Raw genomic sequence first — 24,255 nt, 5'->3', positions numbered from 1 at the left:
CACAGGACCAGCACACCCGGCCGCATCTCAGCCGCCCACCTAACGCAGCATGACTGCATACAACTACCTACGGCGGTGATCGACCTCGTCCTCCCCGGCATCGCTCTCGCCCTTGACGTCCTCGCGGCCGAACACGCGCTCCTCCTCCTCGAGCCAGAACGCTAACTCGTCACGGCGCATCTTGTTCTCCTCGTCGACAAGCATGAGCTTGGCCTTGGCCATGATGTACTTTGCCTGCCAGCGCGAGCGGCCCATGACTGCGATTTCGCCCTCGCCGCTAGGATCGACCATGTATCCCTCGACTGCGCGCTCGACGGGGTATCGCTTACTTGCGCCCTCGTCGAACTCGCTGCCCGAGTCGTTGGCCTTGTCCTTGTCCGCCTTGCTGTCGTCGTCTGCTGCAGCGCCGCTCTTGCGCCCCTTTGCTCTGCCGCCGCGCTTGGTCGGCGCGCCGCCCGGCCGGCGCTCGCGGACGTAGCGTAACGCCGCCTCCTCGTCGGGATTCGCAGCCTTGAAGACGACGCGGTCGCGGCTCCGCAGGCGGTGGATCACCTCGGACAGATCCTCGTCCTTGGCCAGGTCGCGGATGACGGCCGGCTCGTCGTCGAGCGCACTGGGCGCAAACTCGTCCGCTAGGCCGTTGGTCCGCCGCCGCTTGTTGTTGCTCTCTGGGCCGTGGATCGCGCGCAGGTGCTTGTTCATCGCGTCGGAGCGGGTAAAGTTTCTTCCGCAGCCTGGGCGCTGTGTCAGCACGGTGTGCAGTGCACGGCGACGGGGACAGCCTTGCTCGACGCGTGTGCGCCGTGCTCTGCGCTCTGCGCGCTCGCTCGCGCCCACCGCGTAGTACTCACCGGGATGAGGACACTGGTACGGCTTTTCACCGGTATGGCTGCGTATATGCGTGAGGAGTGCGTGTCGACTAGCTTGTTTCTGGCCCTGGCGGGTACATGTCCTCCAGAGGCAGGCGTATGGCTGTCGTCCGGTGGCAATGTGGTCTGCGACAAGGTGGTTAGTAAGGAGCAGATGAGAAAACCTGCGTGTGCGCGGCGTTGACTGAGGGGGAGGGAGGGGCACAGTGCGGCGCGCGGCGTGTTTTACCACGACGGCTAGACTGGCAGGAGAGAGAGATGGCGGCTGCACGGCCGATCAATCACGCGCACAGACGACGCACAGACCACCCCAGTCGACGCGGTGTGACAGACAACAAGAGAGACGCGCTTAGAAGGGAAACTCACCCTTGGTGACATGCTCGACGAGGCCCTTTTGATCGCCAAACACGCGCGGGCACTCGTCCCACTGGCACTCTCGCGGCTCAGAGCTCTCATCCAGCTCGTCCTTGCCGTCGTCTCCATCGCCATCCCCGTCGCCATCACCTTCCCCGTCCCCGTCGCCGCCGTCCCCCTCGCCCTCGCCGCCAGAGAGGAGGCCGTCAATCTCATCGTCGACGTCCATCTCGCTCTCGTCCTCGTCTTCCTCGACCTCGGAGCTCTCGTGCTTGCGCGCCGCTGCGCGCGGTGGTGGCGGGGCGCGGCGCGATCCCCGTGATCCGGACCCGTAGAACAGCTCCTCGTCGGTCGTGCTCGCCGCTGCGTGCCGCCTGCTGCTGTCCGACGACCGCGGCTTGCGCCGCCCGCCGGCTGGGGGCGAGCTCATTCCCGTGTGATCGGCCGGGTGGGCGGTGGTGGCTGGTGCGAGAGGGGTGCTTGGCTGCGTGTGCGCCTTGGTCGCTTCTGTGGCGCAGGGTATGTGGATGCGCTGATGGCCGCGGTGATGCTGTTGTCCTCGCCGTGTCTTTGGCTGTTGTTGTTGTTGTTGTCGTCGTCGTCGTCGTTTGTCGCGCCGACTCTTTGCTGGCACTGATGCTTTCGGCGCCTTCCCTTGGTGGGTTGGTGGAATGAGTGGTGGAGGCAAACCACGTGCTTATCAGGGGGGGACAAATGGGGGAAGTGGCACTCACGCAAACATTGCACCGTGGCTTGCTTCACCAAGCCATCCAAGCCACAAGCTGCCCATTGTTCGGCAGCAGCATGCATACAGTCAGCGATGCACAGCCCGGGTGATAACAGAGCGCCAGTCAAGCCAGATGGCTTGGGTGAGACACAGCCTGCTTATGAGCCACCGCTTGGCTAACCCTTATGGCCCCGCGGAATGTTTGGTTGTTTGCACCACCACCGCCGCGGCGCAGTGGCGTTGTGGCGCATCACCACCGCTGACGCCTTGTGTGGTGCGGTGCTTGGATTGCGAGCTGGCTCCGATCCTACAAGAGACTTAACTGGAGGGTCACAAGGGCGGGTTGCTCAATGGCGGTGCACTTCACAAAACAGACGTGCAGACAATCCCAATCCTCAGGGTTTGGACGACGCTCTCGCCTCGTTCCCATTCTGCTTAAATCCTCTCTTGCACAAACTTTTGTCAACCGACACACATCCTACCACCTCCATCCCTTCGTCCCCGCCCACAGCGGCTCTCACCAGCCTGAGGGGCCGAGCGCTTCCAGCACTGCGTCAACGCGGCTCGTTCGGTGCTTCGTCCAGCATCAACGCGGCTTGCCTGCCTGCCCACCTTCAGCAGACCCAGCCAACCGAACAGCGATTCACCTCACCATGGTCTGCGCTTGGGCCTTCTTGGGGGCGATAGCCATACTCGCCTGCTGTGGCCTCGCTGCCTTCACCCCCAATCTCGCCTCCAACATATGCATCTCCGACGCCTCCCCTCTACTTTCGTACCTCAACGCCGATGGTACGTCGGCGAACAACGGAACAAACGACTACCATTTCATCAATGAAGTCGGATTGAGTGTACCAGACGCGAAGCAAGATTCCCTCTTCGGAAGCGGCGAGTCGCGTCACCTTCTTAACGGCACCTCGTACAAACCAGTCACAGCGTTGGTCCGTTTCTATGGGCATTTTGTGGCGTTTCAGCTTCGCACCTACGGGCACGGCACGTCTACGTTCACTGTTTCGGTCCCAGAGACTGGGCAAACGTACATCTATTCCGACGTGGCCCTAAGTCTTCCGGGTTGGATATCTGTCGGAAGTTTAGGGAGCTGGGGCGCTTATTCGGCCCAATTGAACATCTCAACGGATGCGTCAGTCTTCCGGGCACTGGTTACGACAGGCATCCAAACTCAAGCGTAACGTCTCGAAAAATGAGCATATTTACCTAACCATTCGCAGAACGGACATCACTCAGGTTGTTTCTCGAGGCCTATGGCTCTCCGACTTCCACCAGAAAAGCGATTTGCTCGATTGGAGCGGAAACTGGACCCTCAAGAATTCCGTGTCCTTCGAAGGTGACTATTGCTTGTCATGTCATCACATGCTAACTCCTAAGAATCACTGGGTGAAACAAGGTCGTCTCCATGGTCCCAAGTAATTGGAGGGAAGGGTGCCTCCGCCACGATCGACCTTCCCGCCAACACGTCATTCCTGATTCTCAACGGTACATCTTCCTCGGTATACAGGACAGCGCAATTCACTTTCACACCGCCGCCCCCGGTGTACTATCCGCCGTCGGTATGGACATCCAAGAGCCGAACCGAGGTTGTGACTACACTTCTGTTCACTCCTCTAGATCCAACGAAGCAGTACAACTTCACGATTACTGCGTCCGATGGTCCCATTGCCCTGAGCTCAATCGTCCTGTACTCCGGTCTCACGTAAGTGCACCACGCAGGCTGAAAGGCTGATATGTAACTAGGGATGTAAACTGGGCGAAGGACTTCGGTAACTTTCGACCTGAGCGACTTGTTGCACCAACGTCACTTGTATCTGCGACACTTCAACCAAAAGCGGGCCCGGGAATTGCAACGATAGCAGGCGGGGCAGTGAGTGGCATGCCACATTTCCTCGTTGACGAGATATAGGCCGCAGGAGGGGTGACTCTTCTTGCTGTGGTGACATTCTTCATCATCTGGCGCATACGACGCTGAGTGTCGAGAGAGGAGCAGCTAACATCCAGTCGCCCAAAGCGAGAGCTCTTTATGGTCGATGATGGCCCCCTGTTCGTCCGGGACGGCAGCGCAGATGACCACTCCCCGTATATCCGCGATGCGCCCACCCAGACTCTTGACGAGGCGTCGGGGGAGCAGTCCATCTTGGAGCCGACCGATCAGCGCCCGAGAGGCGACGCGACACAGTGGCCGTGAGTCCGACAACACTTCAGGAGGCTCCTCCATCTGACTGCTGCTCCACAGCTTACATCGGGTGTCCAACGTTAAGGGATCTCTGGCGCAGAACCCCACGACCCCTCCGGCACTTCGTTTGGCATCCCTGATTTCCATCGACGAGGACCAAGTCACAGCCGTTCCGGAGATTGACTCATTGTTGTCGCCTGCCCCTGTCCAGACCGAGCGACTTGGTGACCAAGTGGCTCCCCTCTCCAAGGAGGAAGAGGCAAACATCAACCCCGCCGACCCGAACAACACCGGAGCGATCGAGCGTCTCGACGTTGGAGGGTCGTCGTCCTTGCCCCAGGAGTCGGCTCCAATGCAGTATCTCCGTGCTCAAGATGGTGTCGCTGTCACCGAGATCCTCCCACCTGAGTACGACCCCCAGTGGAAGGGCCCACTGGCGTCGGGGACCGCTGGAGAGGGAGATGGACGCCGTAGTTGATGATGCCGCGACATTGTCATCCGCCAATCTCTCTGCGACCTTCCAAGCCAACTTCATTCTACTTCCACACAGACAATGTCATAGCTCCACATTTATGAATTCACCATACTGAGAACCACACCTGCTGCCAATGCAGGATCGTACATAGCCCGCGCAGTGATTGTGTGTACCCATCTCCATGGGCGTTGCAGCTGCACTACGATCAATCACCACCCCTGATTTCGCTAGTTGATCGTGTTCAGCATTGGCACGAGCACAGATCAGCAGACACCTCCTCGTCAGGCGGCGTTGCAGCGCTCAGACCGGAGCGGCAACTTGACAGGCACGTGCATCGTGCGTGTCTTCGGCCCAGATGCATCACCACCAGTCACCCTGGACAGCATGACGGGACGGGAACACTGCGAACACCGTACTACATATGTCTCCAAAGAGTGGGGGTAGGCAGGAATTCAATCACTGTTGATATGTTGATGTGCAAGATCGTTCCCGGGCCGTAGAACGAATCCAACTCTTACATCGCCAGGTGATTTCCTTTCAAACCACGTCGTTGCATCCCCCTGTCTTACGCGGGATGTGACCTCGTCCAACTGGTGGCTTTGTCCTCTGGGGCTCACAGCGGAACTGGTTTGCGGTGCAAGTATCAGCCGAAGCTGGTCCATGAGGGACACAATGGACTCATAACAGATATGTTAGGAGTGCAAGGGGCATTGGGCATTGACCGGGTCTATTTGACGTACTAAGGAGAGCCACCGGCACGGGCAAACGTGGTCCGTGTATAGCTGCCCGAAAGCACGACAAGCAGATGTGTACCCATTGCACGGAATCCTTGGGCTTCACCGTTGCTCTTTGGTTCAACGGCCTGGTTCCTTCATCATCGAGCGAACAAAAGTCTTCATCACCTCAACACTTTCGCTACGTCAACCGCGTGAAAAGACAGCAGCAATTCCTCCTGAAAGGCGACGCTACCATCAGGCAGTGCAGGATGAGGAGTCATTGGCAGGTGGATCTCGAGGCGATGCCAGGATGATCGGTGGAATGGTTGACATCTGTCACCCCGTCATACTCTTAGACCTGCACACTATGTCCACTTCTTGAATGCGAACAGATATCAAGTACTAACCCCTTTTACTCACCATAGTCATCTGAACACCTGGTGGGATAAACGTCAAAGGACGCCAAAATAAATGCATATGTACACGAAGCCCAAGTGTTCATGTAGGCGGTGAACTCCAGTTGGGATTGTACTGGGGTGGGAGGGGTGGGTTCGTGCTCAGCGAACCTGCATCCTCGTCGCGGAGGCTGGGTATCATCGGCGGTGCTCGCGTTTGTGACGATGACGCAGCTGGGGGTGTGCCGTCCCACGGGTGCTGACCTGACGCTGCCGCAGAATACGACGCCGCTGCTTCCTCTGCTTTAGACAGAGGTTCAGAAGATGGTCGCGTTGCAGATAATGGTGATGTCGGGTCGTATTCTGAGAATGTCGACTCCGAATGCTCGCCTGTCGCCACGGGTGTATATCTCGCTTCCCTGGTGCTGGTGAACGGCTGAAGGTTTGGTTGCTCGCTGGGTTCGACGTCCACCAAGGTCCCTTTGAATACGCGCTGCTTCTCTCTGGTCGTTAGACACTTTGACGACAGTCTCACTCACCGCCTCCTCTGGAGGATCTTGAATACGATTCCAGCAAGGGCAAGCGCGCCAAGGGCTCCCCCAACCTGCCAATGTCAGGGAATTTCATTTTCGATTGGCACTCACCACTCCACCCGCGATGACACCTGGGGGTGTGTGGTTACTGTTTGGTGTGGCGGGCTTCATGCCGAAATCAGCTGCCCAGCTCTCGTCACTGTGGCGATCAGCAACGGTACAGACCGATTCCCAAACTCACCTCAAACCAGAGTACACCGTGACTGTGTCGATGATGGCCGGACCATTCTTCCCTACATTGACTGACAGCTCATATGCAATTGCAGGATCCAGCGGCGTCTGGTATAGTGGTGATGGGATTGCAAAGGAGTTGTTGGTTGAAACCGTGTCGGGGAATCCCTCCACTGGAGGTGCAGGGAAGATGGTGACGGTGACATCCCCTTGCTGGTATCCCAAAGTGCCGTTAATGATAACGTATGAGGTGTTGGTCGGTAGTTTAATATGACACATGGAACCTGGATCTCCCTTCAACGCAGACATTGGTCTAACTTTCTGGGTTGAGTCTGCACGTAAGCACTACTCGATGCCCGGCCTGTGTTCCAAGCGGACTTACTACCGAGTTTTCCAACAAACTTCCATGACCCCGAGTACTGGTAGGCATCATTAATCCCACCGTTTCTTGCGACTGGTGCGTAGCGTTGTACAATACTGCTTAGACTGGCACTGTACGCATGCAATAGAAGTATCAGTTGAGTAGAATGTACATAGACGTCCAATCATGATACTCACGCCTGCGTCTGTATCCTAGTGGTGAATGTAGCGTTGTAGAACGAAAGCTTCACGTTCTTGGTGTTATTCTGGTTGTAGTTGATGATGTTCTTTGTGTTCGGCCCAAACGAGAGGCATCCCACGTTCTGGCTCCAGTTGAAAGGGACTGCACCCATGGACTGATACATCGGATTTCCACTGGAACAGTCGTCACCTTGGATGTTACTGGGCCAAAGTGTAACTTCTGTTAAAGAGAGTTCGTGAGCGTTGATTGCGGAACCAACCCCGACCGTGGTAGAGTTGCTGAATGGGTCGAGGCTGAACCTCAAGTCCACTTCTCTGCCGTAGTAGAAGAACTGCAAGAGATTTCCATCGTAATTTCGATAGATGGGCGATTTGTCACTTGTATGGCTTGATACGCCTTCTCCGTACATCCCCGGGACGTATGTTGACGCCGGTGACCCGCTAAATGACTGCACCCAGTCGGTGGCGGGGTAAAGCCAGTCGCCCACCCGGCCGTATGCTATCCCGGGGAATGTGTCCGAGATGGTGACGTTGAACTCCAGATTTGGTGCGAATGTGGATGCTCCTGTGATGGTGAGGTGAGCGAGGAGAAGTATCAATTGACCGAAAGCGAGGTGAACCATGTTTGGGTGGTTAGGAACTGTAATGACTCGCAATCATCCGCTGTTCGTTTATGTATGTGAGACCCTGGTGAATCAACACACCAGAAGTGGGGTCGTGGAATCACCACTTCTGACAGAGGACTGCTACAAGCCCCCGTATGGGCATCTTGACAAGGTAGGCTGGCTTTCACAAACGGATCTTGGCTGCAGCCACACCTCCGAGCCTCCCCGCGCCATCCCACTGCCTCTTCACTGCCATGTCACTGCCTCCTACACTTGTATGAATCGGGGGTCTCGTGATATCGCGCTACACCTTGGCGTCTTGGGAATTGTCCGTACCGAGGTATGCACGTAGACTGGCTGGCTCGCGGCGGAATCAAGCCAACGCCATCGACGCCATCTCGGCGTCCGCCGCCGCCGACCACAGCCCTGCACTGCACAACCGCCACAACGCCACGCGGGCATCCCTGTTTTCGGCGTGGGTTGCATCCTGCTTGGCGTACTTCTGGGAATAGTCATAGCTGTGTTGTTCACTGACACAACTGTCCGTGCAGATACGTAATGTCTGCATTCTTTGGACACGCTCCCACCTGGGCTGGTGCTTGATAACGAGGACTGGGTACAGTCGTCGTGCTTGGAGAACCCACAAAGCGCATGATCGCCCCAACGTAAGTGGGATCAACTGCAGGGTCCATGTTCGTCATCCTGCAGTTCGCAACTGTCCAGACATACACACGACCATAGCGTTTCATGGCCTCCTTCACACGTGCCTCCAAGCCGTTATTGCTCTTGTTCGGCGGCTCATTCCGGATTCATGCCCGCCATGGAGCCGGTACGTGCGGGTGCGAGTGTGATGCACCATGCACTGTGGTCCCGCAAAGCCACAATCGAGGCCCGAGGCACGAGCACCAGTCGTTTGTATCTCGGCTGGGACTTCTCCCCACCAAACAGGCTTTCAAATATCCGCTGGTCTTGCGGCACTCCAGCCCAGTAGTTCTCGGGTCTACAGTGTCATGTCGTTGTTATCAAGCGTTGCCTTGTTGCCGTGCGAGCGGCAAGAAAATTGGGCCGGGCAGCTTTCGTCTCCTCGCATCACCTTCCCGGATGATCTTCGCTGGGCCGACATTCTTTGAAAGGGGCACAGACCACCAAGTCACAACAAGGTCACTGCCGAAGCACACCGACCGCTTTGAACCTGATGACGATAGGAGACCACGCCCAAGCTCTGCGGAACACCCACACCGCGGAGGCTCCCTACCGAAGGGAAGGGCAACAACGTACATATGTCCACGCGTGCTCAGCACAAGTCCCTTGTCCCAATCGACCCACACCACAGGCTCACGCCCCACCAAAGTTGTGAATGAACGTCCCTCAAGTTGCAAGCAAGGTGTATCCCTTGTTCGCTGTTGCATGGCTGTCCCACGTAGCAGCAGCATTCGATCCCACCCTCCTCTATTACCGCTGGTACGATGGCTCAACACCCGTCTTCAAGTACACTCCAAGTGATGCCTGGCAGAGTAGATGGCCGAGCTCGAATCCAATACGATGGGCGCCTGATGCTCTCGCTGTCGGTCTTTCAAACACCACCGCTGTGTACCGCAGCGATGCGCAGTACTCAGTGTCCCTGGACTATTACGGAATTGAGGCAACTGCATTTGTCTCCGTTGCCGCCGGAAACTCGACCCCTCAGCACAACTCAACCATCACACTCCAAATTGATGGCCGAGTGGTGAACACACTGCAGGTCCTTCCCTCTACCAGTCAAGTAGCTCTAGAAACCCTTGTTGCCGTCGAGAAGGGCCCTCACACTGCCACCGTTATATTCAACTCCGACTCACCAGACTACGATTTTCAGACAAACCCGTATACTCTGGTTTTTACGGCAATGGCGGTCAACAATACTTTGCAAGGACAAGGGTGTGGAGATCTCGGTGGTGAGCGAGTGCGTTTATGTTGACATTTTGATAGGAATGACCCCGATGGCGGACTCCCACTGCATGGGGCACCCTTGAATGCCAGCTGATCCTGCGCCACCTGGAGTCTAAGCGAACCACCGACTGGGAAGGCCCAGTGTGCCGGTGCACCGGTGCTCCCCATCCGACTGATGTCGTTTGCACAGGACCATGCGTCCAGAGCATGGTGGCGGTGGCGGTGCCTCATCTCCGGTGGCGTATGTACATGGCTTGTGTGCGGAGATGGAAGGAGGAACAAGACTTCAGCCATAAATTTGAAGGAGTGAGCTTATTGTGCGTATTGCACATTCCGCATTGTGGCTGACTAGGAGCCCGAGATTCCCGTGGTGGTGTGGGTAGCCCGGTGCGGGCCTGTATATGTATGTTCGAAGTTTGAGGATGCATTGGTTCCTCCGCCTACGACCACTTCTCTACTACAGATGCGCTACCCATCACGTCTGGCTACGCCGCTGGTCGCCTTGCCGGCAACACTTTGGATCCCTCACACAGCGGCATTCACCCCAAACTTTGACACATGGAACTTCTGCGACGGTTCGACGCCCGTTTTCCGTTATACCCCCACGAACGTTTGGTCAAGCCAGTGGGACGGTTCCCCCGCGAATCAATGGACTCCCGTTGCCTTGGCGGTCGGTAAAGCACACACCACAACTGTCTACCATCCCGGCGTTGAGTACTCTGTTTCGCTCGACTACTATGGCACGGATGCCGTGGCGTGGGTGTTCGTTACAGCCAGCAACTCAACGCCCCCTCACAATTCCACTGTAACGCTCCAAATCGACGGCCAGGTGGTCAATACCCAGCAGGTCGCTCCGTCAGGCCAGGAGGTCCTGCTACAGCCACTCGGATCCATTGCCACGGGCGCTCACACTGCCAAGGTTACATTCAATGCCGACTCATACGACTATGATCTCATTAACAATCCCTACACTTTAGGGTTTAATGGTATTAGGTTCAACAACTCTCTTGAGACTCAGGCGTATGTTGCGACACGTTTTGTCACCTTGCGATGGGTCTGACATTCACAGGACGACCAACCCACTACACGGTGCACGCGCCGCCAAGAACGGTACCAGGAACTTGGCATTCAGCTGGACAGGCAATTGGACATTTCAGAACTTGATAAGTGGTACGCATCGAAGGGGTCGGCAGTGCGCTGATTTGATCAAGTTCAAGGGCAGAATGCCGATGACCAGCAAGCCATGGTTGGGTCTCCTGGTGCAACCTCCACCATTGCTCTCCCTGCCAACAGCTCCTGGGTGGAGGTGAATGCGACAATAACGTATAATGGAGGTTCCATCAACTTTGACCTCTCACCGTCCGCTCCTAACACTATCCAAGGCAGACGTACTGCAAATACATCAAGCTTGTGGAGAAGGCCTCATTTGGCGTATTTCACCCCCCTTGATCCTGCAGTTCAGTATAATCTCTCAATGGCTGTCGGTAATGATGGCGATGTCATCCTCAACGCGGTATCGGTGGCATCATTCTTCACGTGAGTATATTCGTCGATGATAGAGATTGTGGTTGATGATCAGTCCTACCAGTAACCCGGGATGGGGAGCCGGCTTTGGGGTTACGCCAGTATCACAGCCGGACACCACAAGTGTGGTATCCTCCGGTGTTACCACTTCGGTAAAGCAATCTGCGGGCCCGTCCTCCTCATCCGGTCCTTCAAGCCCATCAGCGGCATCCAATAGCAACGTAGCGGTGACTGCTGGTGCAGCAGTAGGTACTTATCCAAGGCCCTGGGATCTGACAGCAGGCGGGAGTAACGATCGGCGTGTTATTGATCGCAGTGGTCCTTTTCTTGGTGTACAGAAGGAAACAGTTGGTAATTGGGTGTGCTGTGGATACTGACATCCAGGGCTCAAAGGAAGCAGAATGAAGAGGAACAGAGAACTGTCGACGCGGACGTCAGTTCGTACTTTGAAGAATCCCCAGACCTGTCGCATCAAGTGGTCACACCATTCCACCGCAGACCTAACGAGATGACCGAAGTCACCGCGGCTCGACCACTGTCGAAAGTGATCGAGGCTTTCTCACCAGCGCTACCTTCGCCACCCGCGCGCGATTCCTCTTACCGGCTCTCGTCTAGCTCGCGCCTCCCCACCAGTGATGGAGTGGCCACGGACACAGCTCAGAGTGACGTGCCGGAAGCGACGGGTTCGGCGCATCACCAGCTATTTGACGAGGATGCGGGACCTGCGACCGCCAAATTGCCCCCGAGGTACAAAGATGACTGGGTAGAGTCGAACCGGCAGTAGGAATCTCCTTGATAATCACAGACCGAGGCACTCTATACATAATGAACGAACTGGAATCAATGAATCTCATGCAATCGGTTCAGTGACAAATGCCATACGTCCACAACGCAGGGTCCAGTGCACATTACGACCTCTTTGAACAGGATGCGGGACCGGCACCAGCCAAACTACCTCCACGGTACAGGCCTGGTTGGCGAAAGACCTCCGACAATGCGGATGCTGGGGTTCCTCATTAACTGTCTAGACTATCGACGAGGTATCATTTGTTAGCGCTCCCGCCCGGTGCCGCCACACTGCCACACTCATCTTTTCGCCACATTGGACTGCTGGGGCTGTCAGCCCTTGGAGCCAGCATGGTACACAGCACTGCTTCACTGACCGCGGCGAGCCGAGTATGAGTACATGCATAGAGGTGGACTTTCTCACAAAAACCAGTCTCTTGTGACCTGCACTGCCCTCAGCCATGCGGCGATGCGGCGATGCGAGTGCGGCGCCGCCCAGCGCCACCACGCCACCGAGCTGATCTGTGCGTGGTACACAGCGTGTGTGGTCCGAAGAGGGATCCGAGCGCTGAAACGCCTGGGTGCTGCGCGCGGTGCCCTTACACGTTTGTCGGCGGCCAGCGGAGCGGCGGCGTCGAAGCCGAGACTGACGCGCGCAACACATACACCGACGCGCCGGGCACACGACGCCCAACGACGCACGCACCGCCCGCCGCCCGCCCCCACTCAAACCTGCTCCGCGTTCAAACGCCAAGGGCAATGCAAACATCCACTCTCAACACTACACTCTTCGTCATACAACCCTCACCATCCAAGTGCAATGGTGCATCCGTCCGCCAGGTGGACGGCAGCGCTCGTCACCCTGGCTTCGGTCGCCTCGGCCTTCACGCCGACGCTCGAGTTCAACCTCACGCTCAAGGACACCTACCCCTTCCTGACGTACCTGCCCGCTCAGGCCTGGGAAGAAGTCTTTGACGGCACCCCGGCATCGTCGTACTCGGCTGGAATGTTCGGCGGCGGGACCTCTCGACACACGATCAACTCGACGGCGACGACAAACTCGGTCAGCCTGAGCTTCTATGGCAAGTGGGTCAGCTTCGACATCAGCGTCGACTCCACCTTGGAGTCGTCAGCAGCCATCCTGCAGCTGGATGGGCGCTCGACTGTGCAGAACTACCCCGCTATCCCCTCCAACAAGAACCCAGTCCGCGGAAACTTGTGGTATGACCGGGTCGACTGGGGTGCGCACACCGCGACGGCATCCTTTGTCAACGACACGTTCTCATTCTATGGTGCGACGATCACCACCGGGATGATCACCCAAGCGTGAGTATGGTCAGATCATGGGTGAATGCAGCTGACCCATTTTCCACCACAGAACTGATGTGAACAATATCACCTACCGTGATGCTCGCATGACTTCTGATGGTGCTTCGAACAAGGCATTCACGTGGTCCGGCACATGGAACTACAGCGCCACCATCGGTGGAGGCGGTCGTAAGTGGATGGTCTCCCGAGAAGGTGTTCCGAGGCCTGCTGACCCACGACTAGCCACCAACCAGCTTCCTCTCTCGGTCCCGGCCATGATCGGTGCGCCCGGGTCGGTGTGCAGCGTCTCGCTCCCGGCCAATACGTCGTTCATTTACATCAATGGAACTGCCGGCATCGGCCATGGCTCGGCAACGTTCACCCTGTCGCCTCCCCCACCGCAAGGCACGTTCACCCTGTCGCCTCCCCCACCGCAAGGCTTCCCGACGACCATCAACACCTTTAACCCTTGGGCGGCAGCTATCGTTCTGTACTTCACACCACTTGACCCAACGCTGCAATACAGTCTTTCCATCAGCGTCGGCCAGGACGGAGTCCTCGGCCTTGACACACTTGAGATCTACTCTGCTCTCAAGTGAGCACCCTTGCTGGTGACGCTGCTGACGCGAAGCGATCCCAATTGGGCTCTGGACTTTGGTACTCCTACAGCTAAGAAGACCGACAACAATAACAACAACCATAACAACAATGGAAACTCGTCCGGTTCCAACGTCGGGGCCATTGCTGGAGGAGCAGTGAGTAACACTGCCATGAGGCTCGCTGATAACAACAGGCTGGCGGTGCCTTTGCCCTCATTGCTGTTGCTGTGGTCATCTTCCTTGTCATTAAGAAGCGCAAGCAGTGGGTGACACTCATCCTCCATATCGCTAATCCCCAGAGCGACTCGGAAGAACCCGAACGGTGTGTTTGAGGTTGACGAGGAGCATGCGCACTACGAGCCCTTCCCTCATGGCGGCGCTGCAGCGAGCACCACGACCCCGCCTGTAGTGCTCTCGGACCCGGCCGCCCAGTTCACACCAATCACCACTGAGGGCCAGGACGCCGAGAAGGCCTATGCCGCTGCCGGGGGCGGCTATGCTGCCACCGAGTTTGGGTCGCAAGGAGGCCAGACTGGCTCCGGGTTCTGGGGCACAGCACTATCGTAAGCCAGTGTCCTCCCCATCGAGGCTAACACTCACAGTGACGTGTCGGAGAAGACCGAGGAGAATCGCTACTCGACCCCGCTAGCGTCGCCCAAGGTCCCTGCAGCAGACCAGCGTCACTCGACTCCGATCTCGCTCCTTGGTCTGAACGAGAAGGGCGGACACCTCGCCCCGGGTCCTATCTCGCCAACCACGTCGAACCCAGACGAGGCGACGCAACAGCTCGGCCGCCTCGCCACCACCTTCAGCGGCTCAACTGCCTCGATCGGCCCCACCTCGCCCACGGTCGCCGAGTCGGTCACCTCCGGATCGTCGTCGACTTCCAAACCGCTGCCTTTCCCTGTCCCTCGCCCACTGCCCGCGGGCCCATTGTCCAAAGCTGAAGAGGCGGCCAGAGACGCCGAGGAGGGCGCACGTGCCGAACTGGCCGAGCTGGCTGAGTTGGAGGCCGAGGGCCTCGCGTCACAACAGGCTTCATCATCGTCGTTGCAGCCTTCCAACCCCGTGCCTCATAACCTCCGCGAGGAGGATGGTGGCAGGATCGGTGACACCCTCGACACTCTGCCGCCCGAGTACAACCCCGAGTGGCGCCACACTCTCACTTGAATGGTTTTGTTTTCCACAGCGTCTGGATGCTGTTGGACTTGTTATGAATGGCAGCGCTATCAAGGTCATTCCAGTATTTGTCTATATTTTCCCTTGAGTATGCAACGTAATGGACGTCTGCGTCATCGGTGACGCCATTCTCCTGGCACATATCCACCGTACGCGGTCTCAATAGCAATACGACGGACTTTCACCGGCACCAGGGCCTGCCACCATTGTTTTGGAAAGGGCAAAGGGCAAAAACGCCAAGTATCATCGCAATGCGGAACCATGGCGGCGTGGATGCTGTGTTGTGTATGGCGGGCATGGGCGACCGCTGTGGCGCCGCCCAAAAACCGGTGTTAGATCCCTCTCCAGCATTTTCCGGGACATGGCTGTGTCTTTTGCAAGCGAGAGGAAGGAGTCCTCAGGCCATATCCCTCTGATGTCTCAGTTCTACTTTCTCTCTCTGCTATATGGCGTGCGGCTGAAGTGTAGCAGGGTGGCGATGCCAGTTCGGTTCCACCCCAAAACGCCACACTGCCACACTTGAATTTTCATGCATTTTCACGGGATTATGCCCTCGTCACTTAGCAAGCCGAGGCGCAAGAAACGCCGCCGCCTGCCGCAAACTCCCCAGCACCGCTACACACATATAGAGGCCATAGAGATGGTGCGGCGCTCGCCGTCAGGTACGAGGGGGGCAGTGCGGCTGGGCCAAGACACCGCCCAGACCTTCCCTCAATACTACTATTTGGGGAGCCACCGACTGCCCTGGACATACTCGCACCTCCCATCTAGCTTTGGTCGCCCCTCACTGGGAACGACAACCATGGCCGGGTAAGATGTAACCGGTGATTCACGCTCCTGTTGGATTGCGCGGCCCAAGCTGAGACCACCGCGATCTTTCGTGCGCACAGCGCGCCTGGAGACAGTGGCTGATCTTTAGGCGAAGGAAGCATGTCACTACGCCAATATCGGGCACATTTGCACGGGCCTTTTGTGCTTTGGTCCCAAGTCATCATGGTAATCCTTGCGCAATGTGGTCCAATCTTGGAGACAAGCGCCAGTACCTGCTGTCAGGTCGGACAGCTGTGGAGATGAATCGCCGTCGCTGGATCACAGTGCGCCAGTCAGACAAACGACAAGCTGACTGTTAGATATTGTCCAAGGAGTCTTGATACAGAGACATTTCCGGTGCTCAAGCTCATTCGCAGGTCATTGGCCATGGCGCTCGGATCCCCACGGGCACGGAGGTGCGAGAGGATAGGCGTTTGGGGCGGTCAGAACCGGTCAGACCAGAGAGATCCCAGCATTTGATGGGCACAAGTACTCGAGCAGTGTCGAGGTTGTTTATGCCAAGCGAATGAAGGAGCTTCGATAGCACAGCAGAACTTAGATCTCGCTTTGGTCGAGGGTCCGCTCAGAGTAGCTGCACTAAAGTGGCCTACAAACCTCATTACTGCTGCACTTGTTGCCTGCCTCTGGATTAACCTTTCATCACAAGGACTACCGGATGCCGGTACGTCAACATAAATGATGACAATGTCGATCTGCTGCTAATTTACAGTGGTGATACCACGGTGATAACAGCCCGAAGATAGAGCTCGGGCTGCTTGGCAAAGCCCACTTATGCTTCGCTGGCCATTGCGGTGGTGCGCATTGGCCCTTCACCTAGTCATCCTCCATACTATGAAAGGTTAGGTGGCCGCCTCTCCACCGTCTTCCCCCCACCTCTTCACACCCCAGCGACATGCTGTGGCTACACCTTTGGCGCGCCACCATCTGGCTAGTATGCACCACAGTTACTGTGGTTGCCTACAATCCCATCCTCCAGATCGAAGCGACAAAAGCTGTCTACGCGGCAAATCCAGCCTTCAGGTACGATCCATCCTGGAGTATGGCCTACTTCAAGTCCGATGCTCCTAATGGAATTGCGGTCGGTCCCTCCGGCAAGGGGGCGCTTGGCATAGCCCCCAATTTCTCTCTGTTCAACTCGTCGTCAACTGGCTCTTTCTCCCTTTCGTTTTACGGCAAGCTCAAGGTCCTGAACATGTTCGTCACGCCATTAGATCCGGCTCAGCCCACGGCAAATGTGACCTATTCACTAGACGGCTACACTTGGACAACGGAAATCAACGCAACTAGCATGCCCATGCCGGCGAACGCGACCACCAACACCATCTGGCCAACTCTGGATTTCGGACCATTGGCACCAAACATGACTATGGGCAGCCACAACCTCACAGTTACTGTCGGTGGCGTGGTGGCATCTTTCCGCCAGATGGTAATTGACCGCGGTTTTCAAACCGAGGCGTGAGTATCGTCTTCTTCATTCCCCTCGCTGTGACACACACACAACGATATTGAGCCAGCAATGAGCACAGCACGCCAGGAGAAGACACCTTTACTGATATCACCGACAGGACAGCTTCTTACATTCCCAACCAGGCCGCCCATTTGTACGCAGGGAGCGGGCGGCTGAACGCGGCCCCGAACGGGCCATTCATTTGCCCAAGCCCGGGTTCTTGGTCAAACGATACCAGTGAGTGTTTCCGTGGGAGTATGCCCTCATCCCCAGATTCCAACGGTATGAATAACAACGCAATGCTTGGGAACCCAGGAGCCAGTTGCAGCATCCAGTTGCCACTCAACACGACATATCTATACGTTAATGGTACAGGAAACTATAACAGGGGAACAGTGACGTTCCGACTGTCAGCCCCGGTACCCGTTCCCGGCTTCCCAGCGAAAGTGTCCACCAGCATACCTTACATCTTCCCCCTTACCCTGTACGAGACGCCACTGGACCCGACACTCATCTACAACCTCACCATTGAGGTTGGAAACGATGGGCAAGTCGGCATCGACATGGTTCAGGTTTGGTCGTCCCTGTCGTGCGTACATCATTACTGCACATGCAGACGCGGGCTGCGTAATGCTGACAGCTTTGGAGGTCCGACAGGTGGGCAAATGATTTCCCCAACACCCCAGTCAACATTACGGCAAATGCCGCCGGCAACCCGGACCAGCCATCCACAAGGCAAGGTGGAGGAAGGACCAACGTTGCTGCCATTGCTGGCGGAGTGGTGAGTCCTGGACGTGAAGGTGTTGTTACCATCTCTAACCATGCAGGTCGGCGGCGTGGTAGGGGCATTGGTCATTGCCGGAGCCATAATCTGGTTCTTGAGGAGGAGGCAGAAGTGAGCCTGCACTCTGAGCAGCAGACGCTGATTACACTAGACATACGACGTGGACCCCCCAAAATGGTTCTCAATGGGAGATTGACCAACAATCCGTTCAGCCCTATGTGTCAACCGTTGCTGCGCCCGCCTCAACCATCGTGGAGACCACTTCACCCTCTGTGGAACCGAAGATTGCGCCCGACATCAACAGTGACTACCGCCTCAGCTCTCCAGGGCCAGACTCGGCAGTACTGTCGACCTTCTCCCACAGTACCCATCACGCGACCGGGCCAACCGCCCCGAGCACTACCAATCCTTCAACTGACGGCCGTTCAACGGCCCGGATGTCGAAGGCTGAAGAGGCCGCGCTTGACCGGGCCCAGGCCCAGGACCCCGCGAGTTTCGGCGCGGGTTCCTCGTCAGCAAATCCTCTGCCACCCGCTCTCCAAGGTGCCCATGCCGAAGATGCAGGCTCAGTGGATGCCCACGTTCAGCTCCCACCAATTTACAACCCCCAGTGGCGCCCATCGGCTTGAGGAGGTCATCTATCTTCATCTGCCGAGCAACCTCAATCTCGGCACCAGAGCGTACCGCCGCCGTTCCGGTGATATCCCCGCGACATGTTGGATTATATGCCAATAGTGCCTGTATTGTAAGCGATACTCGACGAAGGATGTAGGTGTCAAGTTCCACAAGTGATCAGCGACACCACCTAAAGCCATCCGACTCACCTTTGATGACTGAAGATATAGTTGACTTACATACACTTGAACCCTGGTGCATAAGAGCGATGCTGAAATACTGTTCTTCATGAACAGTGACAAGCCGCCACTGTGGGTGCGTTCCTGAGCACAGGAGCAAGCTTGAGGCGTAACGCCTCAACGTCTCAACGCCTCTACGACTCAACGCCTCAACGCCTCACACTTAGATTGACACGGGTCTGAAGCGTGTCGTCAACGACGGTTCCCAACAGCATCAGCACAAGAGTGTGTGTCCCAGGGCTTGGCATTGTGCGGCACTGAACCTCACACCGTCCCAGAGTCACAAGCTGGTGATCATCTGCAGGGCCCAGCTCCGTTCCGTGACGGCCATTTTGATTAACTTCGCCAAGAGACTGACTTCAAGCCACCGCGGCTTGTGGCGTCAATAGGCGGATATTCGCCATTTCTCTGAAAAGCGGCCGCACCGTGGATTGTTGATCCCGTACGCTTCATCTCTCACCCTCGTGCTTTCAACATCGTTATTCTTCTTCATCTCCTTCTCTCTTCTCCGCACTCCTATCAAGATGTCGGCACTCTTCGCGTTGCTGACCATCACTTGGGTTGGGCATTTGCTCGTATCTGTCGCAGCCTTCAGACCCAACCGGAGCAAGCCGATCATCATCCCCTGCACACACCCAGCTGTCACCTACGGTCCTCCGGTTAATCCTTGGTCTTTGATATACGCCGAGTCTGCAAAGTCACAAAATGTGTCTCCTGGATCCTACGGTGTCGGTCAAGTCTACTTTCAAGCCAATACCAGCAGCGAAAGTAACAGCGTCACACTGTCATTCTATGGATGGGCTATTGCACCGGGAATGGCGTACGCTCCGAGTTCGCCCAATGGGACCATGTCATTGTCGTACACCGTGGACGGGAGGGGAATCCCAGTCAAGCTTGGCAACGGTGCCCCGATTCCGAATGGGCAGCCCAACAACCTCCCTATATGGCCCGGCGTTGTCGACACACCTGACATTACCCAGGGCGCACATGTCATCACGATGAGCATGGCTGGTATGGTCATCTCGTTCCACGACTTCCTAATTGAGACCCTGCTGCAGACCCAAGCGTATGTGGGAAAGCAGTATTTCAGCTGATGAAACCTCCAGCGATCCCGACGATCGCCGATACCAGCGTGGCGCATCGCTGGTGCGCACCGATGGGCTCAACCCGGCCTTTACTTGCTCTGGCCAGTGGACATTCAAAAGCTCTATTGGGGGTAGGTGGTGGTGAATGGCATTTATGAGAAGTGCTGATCGTCACTCAGCATCAAACCAGACCCCACTTCCAATTTCAGTGATGGTGGGGAGTCCTGGTAGTGTGTGTAGCATTGAGCTACCAGCCAATGCATCGTACCTTGCCATTAATGGCACCATGGGATACCAACAGGGTAAAGTGTCATTCAACCTATCGACCGCCCCACCTGTGCAAGGCCTCCCAAGCACTGTCTCCACCGCAAGTGCGTACTCGTACCTTTCAGGACTCTACGAGACTCCGCTCGACCCAGCAGTACAGTACACGCTGTCAATCATTGTTGGCGCGGACGGTCCCGTTGGTATTGGAGGCATTACACTCACTGCTGGACTCAAGTACGTGAGGCGACAGGAATAGGTAGCCTAAGACACTAATATCGAACAGCGACACGAACTGGGCAGCAGACTGGGGTACGTATGATGCGCCGCAACCTTCTACGACGCCTACTACTGCGCCCGATGGATCCGACACCACCAAAGGTTCCAAGACCCCGATCGGCACCATTGTCGGGGGCGCAGTAGGTCCAAACTGGAGCCATTCAAGTCCTGACTATTGCAGATCGGCGGCGTAGCTGCATTGCTCGCGGTGATAGGGGCTGTAATCCTCGTCCTTCGAAGACGCAGGTGGGAACAGTGAAGCAGCGCAAGAAAGCTGACAGCAGTAGACAACAGGCTTGGAGGGAGAAGCAAGGACCCACATGGGTTATTGATCCAGTCAATAGGCCATCCCTTGAGCCGTTCTCTCCCGATCACCAACAAGCATCATCGACGGAAGTGGAGTCAAGCGATGCCGCTCTCCAAGGCTCACCCGGTGTTCCAACTTTGAGACCCGCTTCCGGTGGGCCACTGGGGGGACTTGTAGCGCACACGAAGGTGGCAAGCGCCGGAGGGCCATCTACGGAAAGTCAGCCAGGACCTCGGATCTCGAAGGCTGAAGAGGCGTCTTTGCGCCAGCCGGATTCTTCCAGTACCGGAGCGGAGTCATCGGGACCGACTTTGGCGATTCACAATCTCCACGATGAGGATGCTGGCGCTTTGCCAAGCCCGCAGCCGCCCTCGCCGCCAGTATACGATCCCAACTGGCGCCAACCCGAAGAAGTTCCCAGTGATGTGCCGCCGGAAAGCCGAGCCGAACCCTAGGCTGTTGGTTTCGTTCGAGTCGTAGCGCGGCCGGGCGATAATCAGGTCATTGCTAGGATCCAAGAGCTCCTGGGCTGCATAGCTTGCCCCAGGATTCCGCATACGGTGTCCAACTACATACATCTCCCGTTGCTGCCTCTGTAATGCATATGCATTAAGCGACATACGCCAGAAGATCGGAACCCTTCAGGGGCCGACAGCGTGATTTGCCCAAGCCAGGGCGCCTCAACGCCGTGTTTGTTGTCACGCCGTGGCCGGGGGGCTTGACCGCGGCTCACTTTTGGTGGCGGACGCCACCTGCCAGGGAAAGAAGCATAGTGAACGGCTGCTCGCTAGAGGTCCTGGAGGTTGCTGTACCTTCCTGACCGCTCCGTCCGCTGCAATAACCAAGAACGCCGAATGCATCGCAGTGTGCAACCCAGCTGATGGCGTTCAAACACAGCCCAAGCTCGAAAACCGACGGCACGCAGCCCATTTGAAAATCTCACTTAGCGACCTAAATCGCTGTACTGCCTTTACAAAGCCTCATTTTGGTGGCGCAACGGAGCGTGGTGGTGGCACTCGTGCACTGGCCGAACAGTGGCTGAGCCAGAACCGCTTAACAGCCCCGCGACCCGTGCACCGGTGGGGCAGTACAGTACAGCAATAAGCTGCGAGGTGACGGAGTAGGAGCACAGCGCCGTGCGCACTCAGTCCTGAGGCTTGTGAAGGGAAGGAGAGCGTGCCGCAGACGGCGATCCTACCCCACCCGCACGAAGCTTGGGCCTCATAAGGGATCACAGCACTTTGGAGACAGGCAAGTGTGTTGGGGCCAACGGGTACCTGATACGCCCGGCGGTGCAAGAACTAACCGTTGAATGCTGTGCGGTGCTTCCACTGTCACGGGCCCGCGCCATCGAGCCTTCGTATTGGAGGCCGGTCGTAGCCGCCAAGGGACAGTGCTTCACTCGCAGCTCAATGACCATGTCATTGTTTTGACAGTTTACAAAACGGCTGGTTCTAAATCGTACTTCTCGTTTTGTCTCACCATCCCCTACGACCCACCGTCATATCCAACCACATGTCCTGGTTGCTTCGCTTTCTAGCCATCGCTTGGCTGACATATTCTGCTGTCAGTGTGATGGCCGCGGGGATCTCTCAAAGTCAATCGAACAACAACACGAATCTGCCCCAAGCACCGTACAATATCACTATTCCCAGTCCTCATCCGGCGGTTCAGTACAGCGTGAATCCAGCTCAATTGTCCTTCGTGAATCCCGACAAATCTTTGAATGCTACCCAGGCTTATAGGCAAATCGACGCCTCCAGTGCCAGCGGCCAGGTGTCTCTAAACTTTTTTGGCAACTCTTCGCAGGTTGGAATGTCCTACAAATCGACCACTGGACAGCCCGGCGACATACGTGCGTCTGTCAGAGGCGGGGGAGAACCCCCTCAGCTTTTCGACTGGGACAAGTCGGCGTCAATTGCACCGAACGCCACTTGGCCCGAAACGACCATTCTACTGCCTAATACCAGCTATGCCAGTCGGTCTCTCAACATCACAGTTTCGCACGTAGTGCTTTGGATTCACGACTTTCAGATAACAACTGGCATACAGGCCCTGCCGTGAGTCTCCACTCACCAGAAGTAATCGTCAACTGTGTACTTAGAGGGATTGACGCATTACTCAGACACCGCAACAAAACCGGAGACTATGTTACCCGTTCAGCGAGTTTAGCAACGCTTGAAAATCAATTGAACACCGCCTTCACGTGTACTGGTAACTGGGTGCCCCTGGACTGTGAGTACAGCTATGTCATTGTGCAGTTATGGAAACGCCATGCCAACAATCCAGGGCCAACGAGTGGGACCCGTCCAATGCAAGTTATGAAAGGATCGCCTGGGAGCAACTGCAGCATTGGCTTGCCCCCCAAAACTGCGTATGTCGCTATCAACGGCACAATGGCACCTCAGCAAGGCAATGTAACCTTCAACCTGTCAACAGCTCCCGTGGATGGGCTGCCCAGCACCGTCTTAACCTCTAGCGATAGCCCGTACTTCTCACCCTTATACGAAACGCCCTTAGATCCAGCACTAGAGTACAACCTCACAATTGTCGTGCATGGGGAATGGCCGGTGGGTATTGAGGCTGTTTCCATCATCTCTGCGTATGGGTAGGTCGGGAATCACGGTACGAGTATTAGTCTAAAGAACACAGGGATCCAGAGTTTGCTCCGGACTGGGTCATACCTCCGGCCCCTACACCTTCCGTAACAATTGCAACGCCTGCAGGTTCATCCAATACCACCAGTTCTGACGCCACTTCTCATGGCTCTAGTCCCCCGCTCGGTGCTCTCGTGGGAGGGGTGGTAGGTGACTGGCTGCAGATTCGTGTGCATTCGCTTACCACCTCAGATCGGAGGTGTTGTCATTTTGGTTGGACTCGCTGCGACAGCCTTCATTGTGGTGCAAAGGCGGAGGAAGAGGCGAGTTGAACTAGACTTCAGACCAGTAACTGAAACCGCAGGACTCCAAAGTACCAGCAGCCGCCGGTTCGTACCGTTGATTCATCCAATGAATCAATAAGCCAGGTGCCGATCTCCATGCGGCAACGCGGCGCTTCAACTACCACGGAGACATACAATGCGGCCCCGCCCCAGATGACGCCGCTCCCGACTACCATGGGAATGTATGTTGGAGGTGGTCACGACCGCTTGTCTTTCAGCGACGACTCGGAGTGCGACGAGGACGAACGTCCGCATGCCATTTTGGGGCCCTCGTCCTCGGTGCACTCGATTCAAAGGCCGCACGGCGAGGTACCTGTTAGCTGGAGACGGTAATGAAGTGCCGTCCACCCCAGGTGTAGTTCCCTAATGTCGCGTGGCTGCTACGTATGGCGTGTCTGCTAGTGAAACTGGATGGTGTATGTGACTCCTTCTATACTTGCGATCTGGCGTGCACCGCTTGGCCATTGTATATGGAGAATGTAGACATGAA

The 24,255-nt window shown here is 56.6% G+C and overlaps 5 protein-coding genes across 5 annotated transcripts; 4 read left to right on the top strand and 1 right to left on the bottom strand.

Annotated features, from left to right (window-relative positions):
- Positions 1-63: 63 nt before the first annotated feature.
- On the bottom strand, positions 64-1,653 carry iec1 (INO80 complex subunit 1; the record flags this gene model as incomplete). Its single annotated transcript, XM_062771933.1, has 3 exons — positions 64-734; positions 852-995; positions 1,236-1,653. 3 exons carry the CDS (start codon positions 1,651-1,653, stop codon positions 64-66), a joined length of 1,233 nt encoding a protein of 410 aa, XP_062627917.1.
- A 2,329-nt stretch (positions 1,654-3,982) lies between these two features.
- Positions 3,983-4,613, top strand: LOC62_04G005400 (uncharacterized protein; the record flags this gene model as incomplete). The annotated part of the gene is made up of 2 exons (XM_062771932.1): positions 3,983-4,143; positions 4,196-4,613. 2 exons carry the CDS (start codon positions 3,983-3,985, stop codon positions 4,611-4,613), a joined length of 579 nt encoding a protein of 192 aa, XP_062627916.1.
- Positions 4,614-12,707: 8,094 nt separating this feature from the next.
- On the top strand, positions 12,708-14,964 carry LOC62_04G005399 (uncharacterized protein; the record flags this gene model as incomplete). The annotated part of the gene is made up of 7 exons (XM_062771931.1): positions 12,708-13,213; positions 13,266-13,384; positions 13,439-13,790; positions 13,827-13,950; positions 13,989-14,056; positions 14,094-14,357; positions 14,397-14,964. 7 exons carry the CDS (start codon positions 12,708-12,710, stop codon positions 14,962-14,964), a joined length of 2,001 nt encoding a protein of 666 aa, XP_062627915.1.
- A 1,671-nt stretch (positions 14,965-16,635) lies between these two features.
- LOC62_04G005398 (uncharacterized protein) lies at positions 16,636-18,150 on the top strand (the record flags this gene model as incomplete). Its single annotated transcript, XM_062771930.1, has 7 exons — positions 16,636-16,642; positions 16,749-17,259; positions 17,319-17,488; positions 17,525-17,840; positions 17,892-17,908; positions 17,938-18,032; positions 18,079-18,150. The coding sequence occupies 7 exons, from the start codon at positions 16,636-16,638 to the stop codon at positions 18,148-18,150; spliced, it is 1,188 nt and encodes a 395-aa protein (XP_062627914.1).
- Positions 18,151-19,704: 1,554 nt separating this feature from the next.
- Positions 19,705-20,497, top strand: LOC62_04G005397 (uncharacterized protein; the record flags this gene model as incomplete). The annotated part of the gene is made up of 3 exons (XM_062771929.1): positions 19,705-19,955; positions 19,996-20,105; positions 20,229-20,497. The coding sequence occupies 3 exons, from the start codon at positions 19,705-19,707 to the stop codon at positions 20,495-20,497; spliced, it is 630 nt and encodes a 209-aa protein (XP_062627913.1).
- Positions 20,498-24,255: the final 3,758 nt, after the last annotated feature.

This window comes from Vanrija pseudolonga, chromosome 4 (genome assembly GCF_020906515.1).
Source record: "Vanrija pseudolonga chromosome 4, complete sequence".
Lineage (NCBI taxonomy): Eukaryota > Fungi > Basidiomycota > Tremellomycetes > Trichosporonales > Trichosporonaceae > Vanrija > Vanrija pseudolonga.
This window is presented reverse-complemented; position numbering and strand designations above follow the sequence as displayed.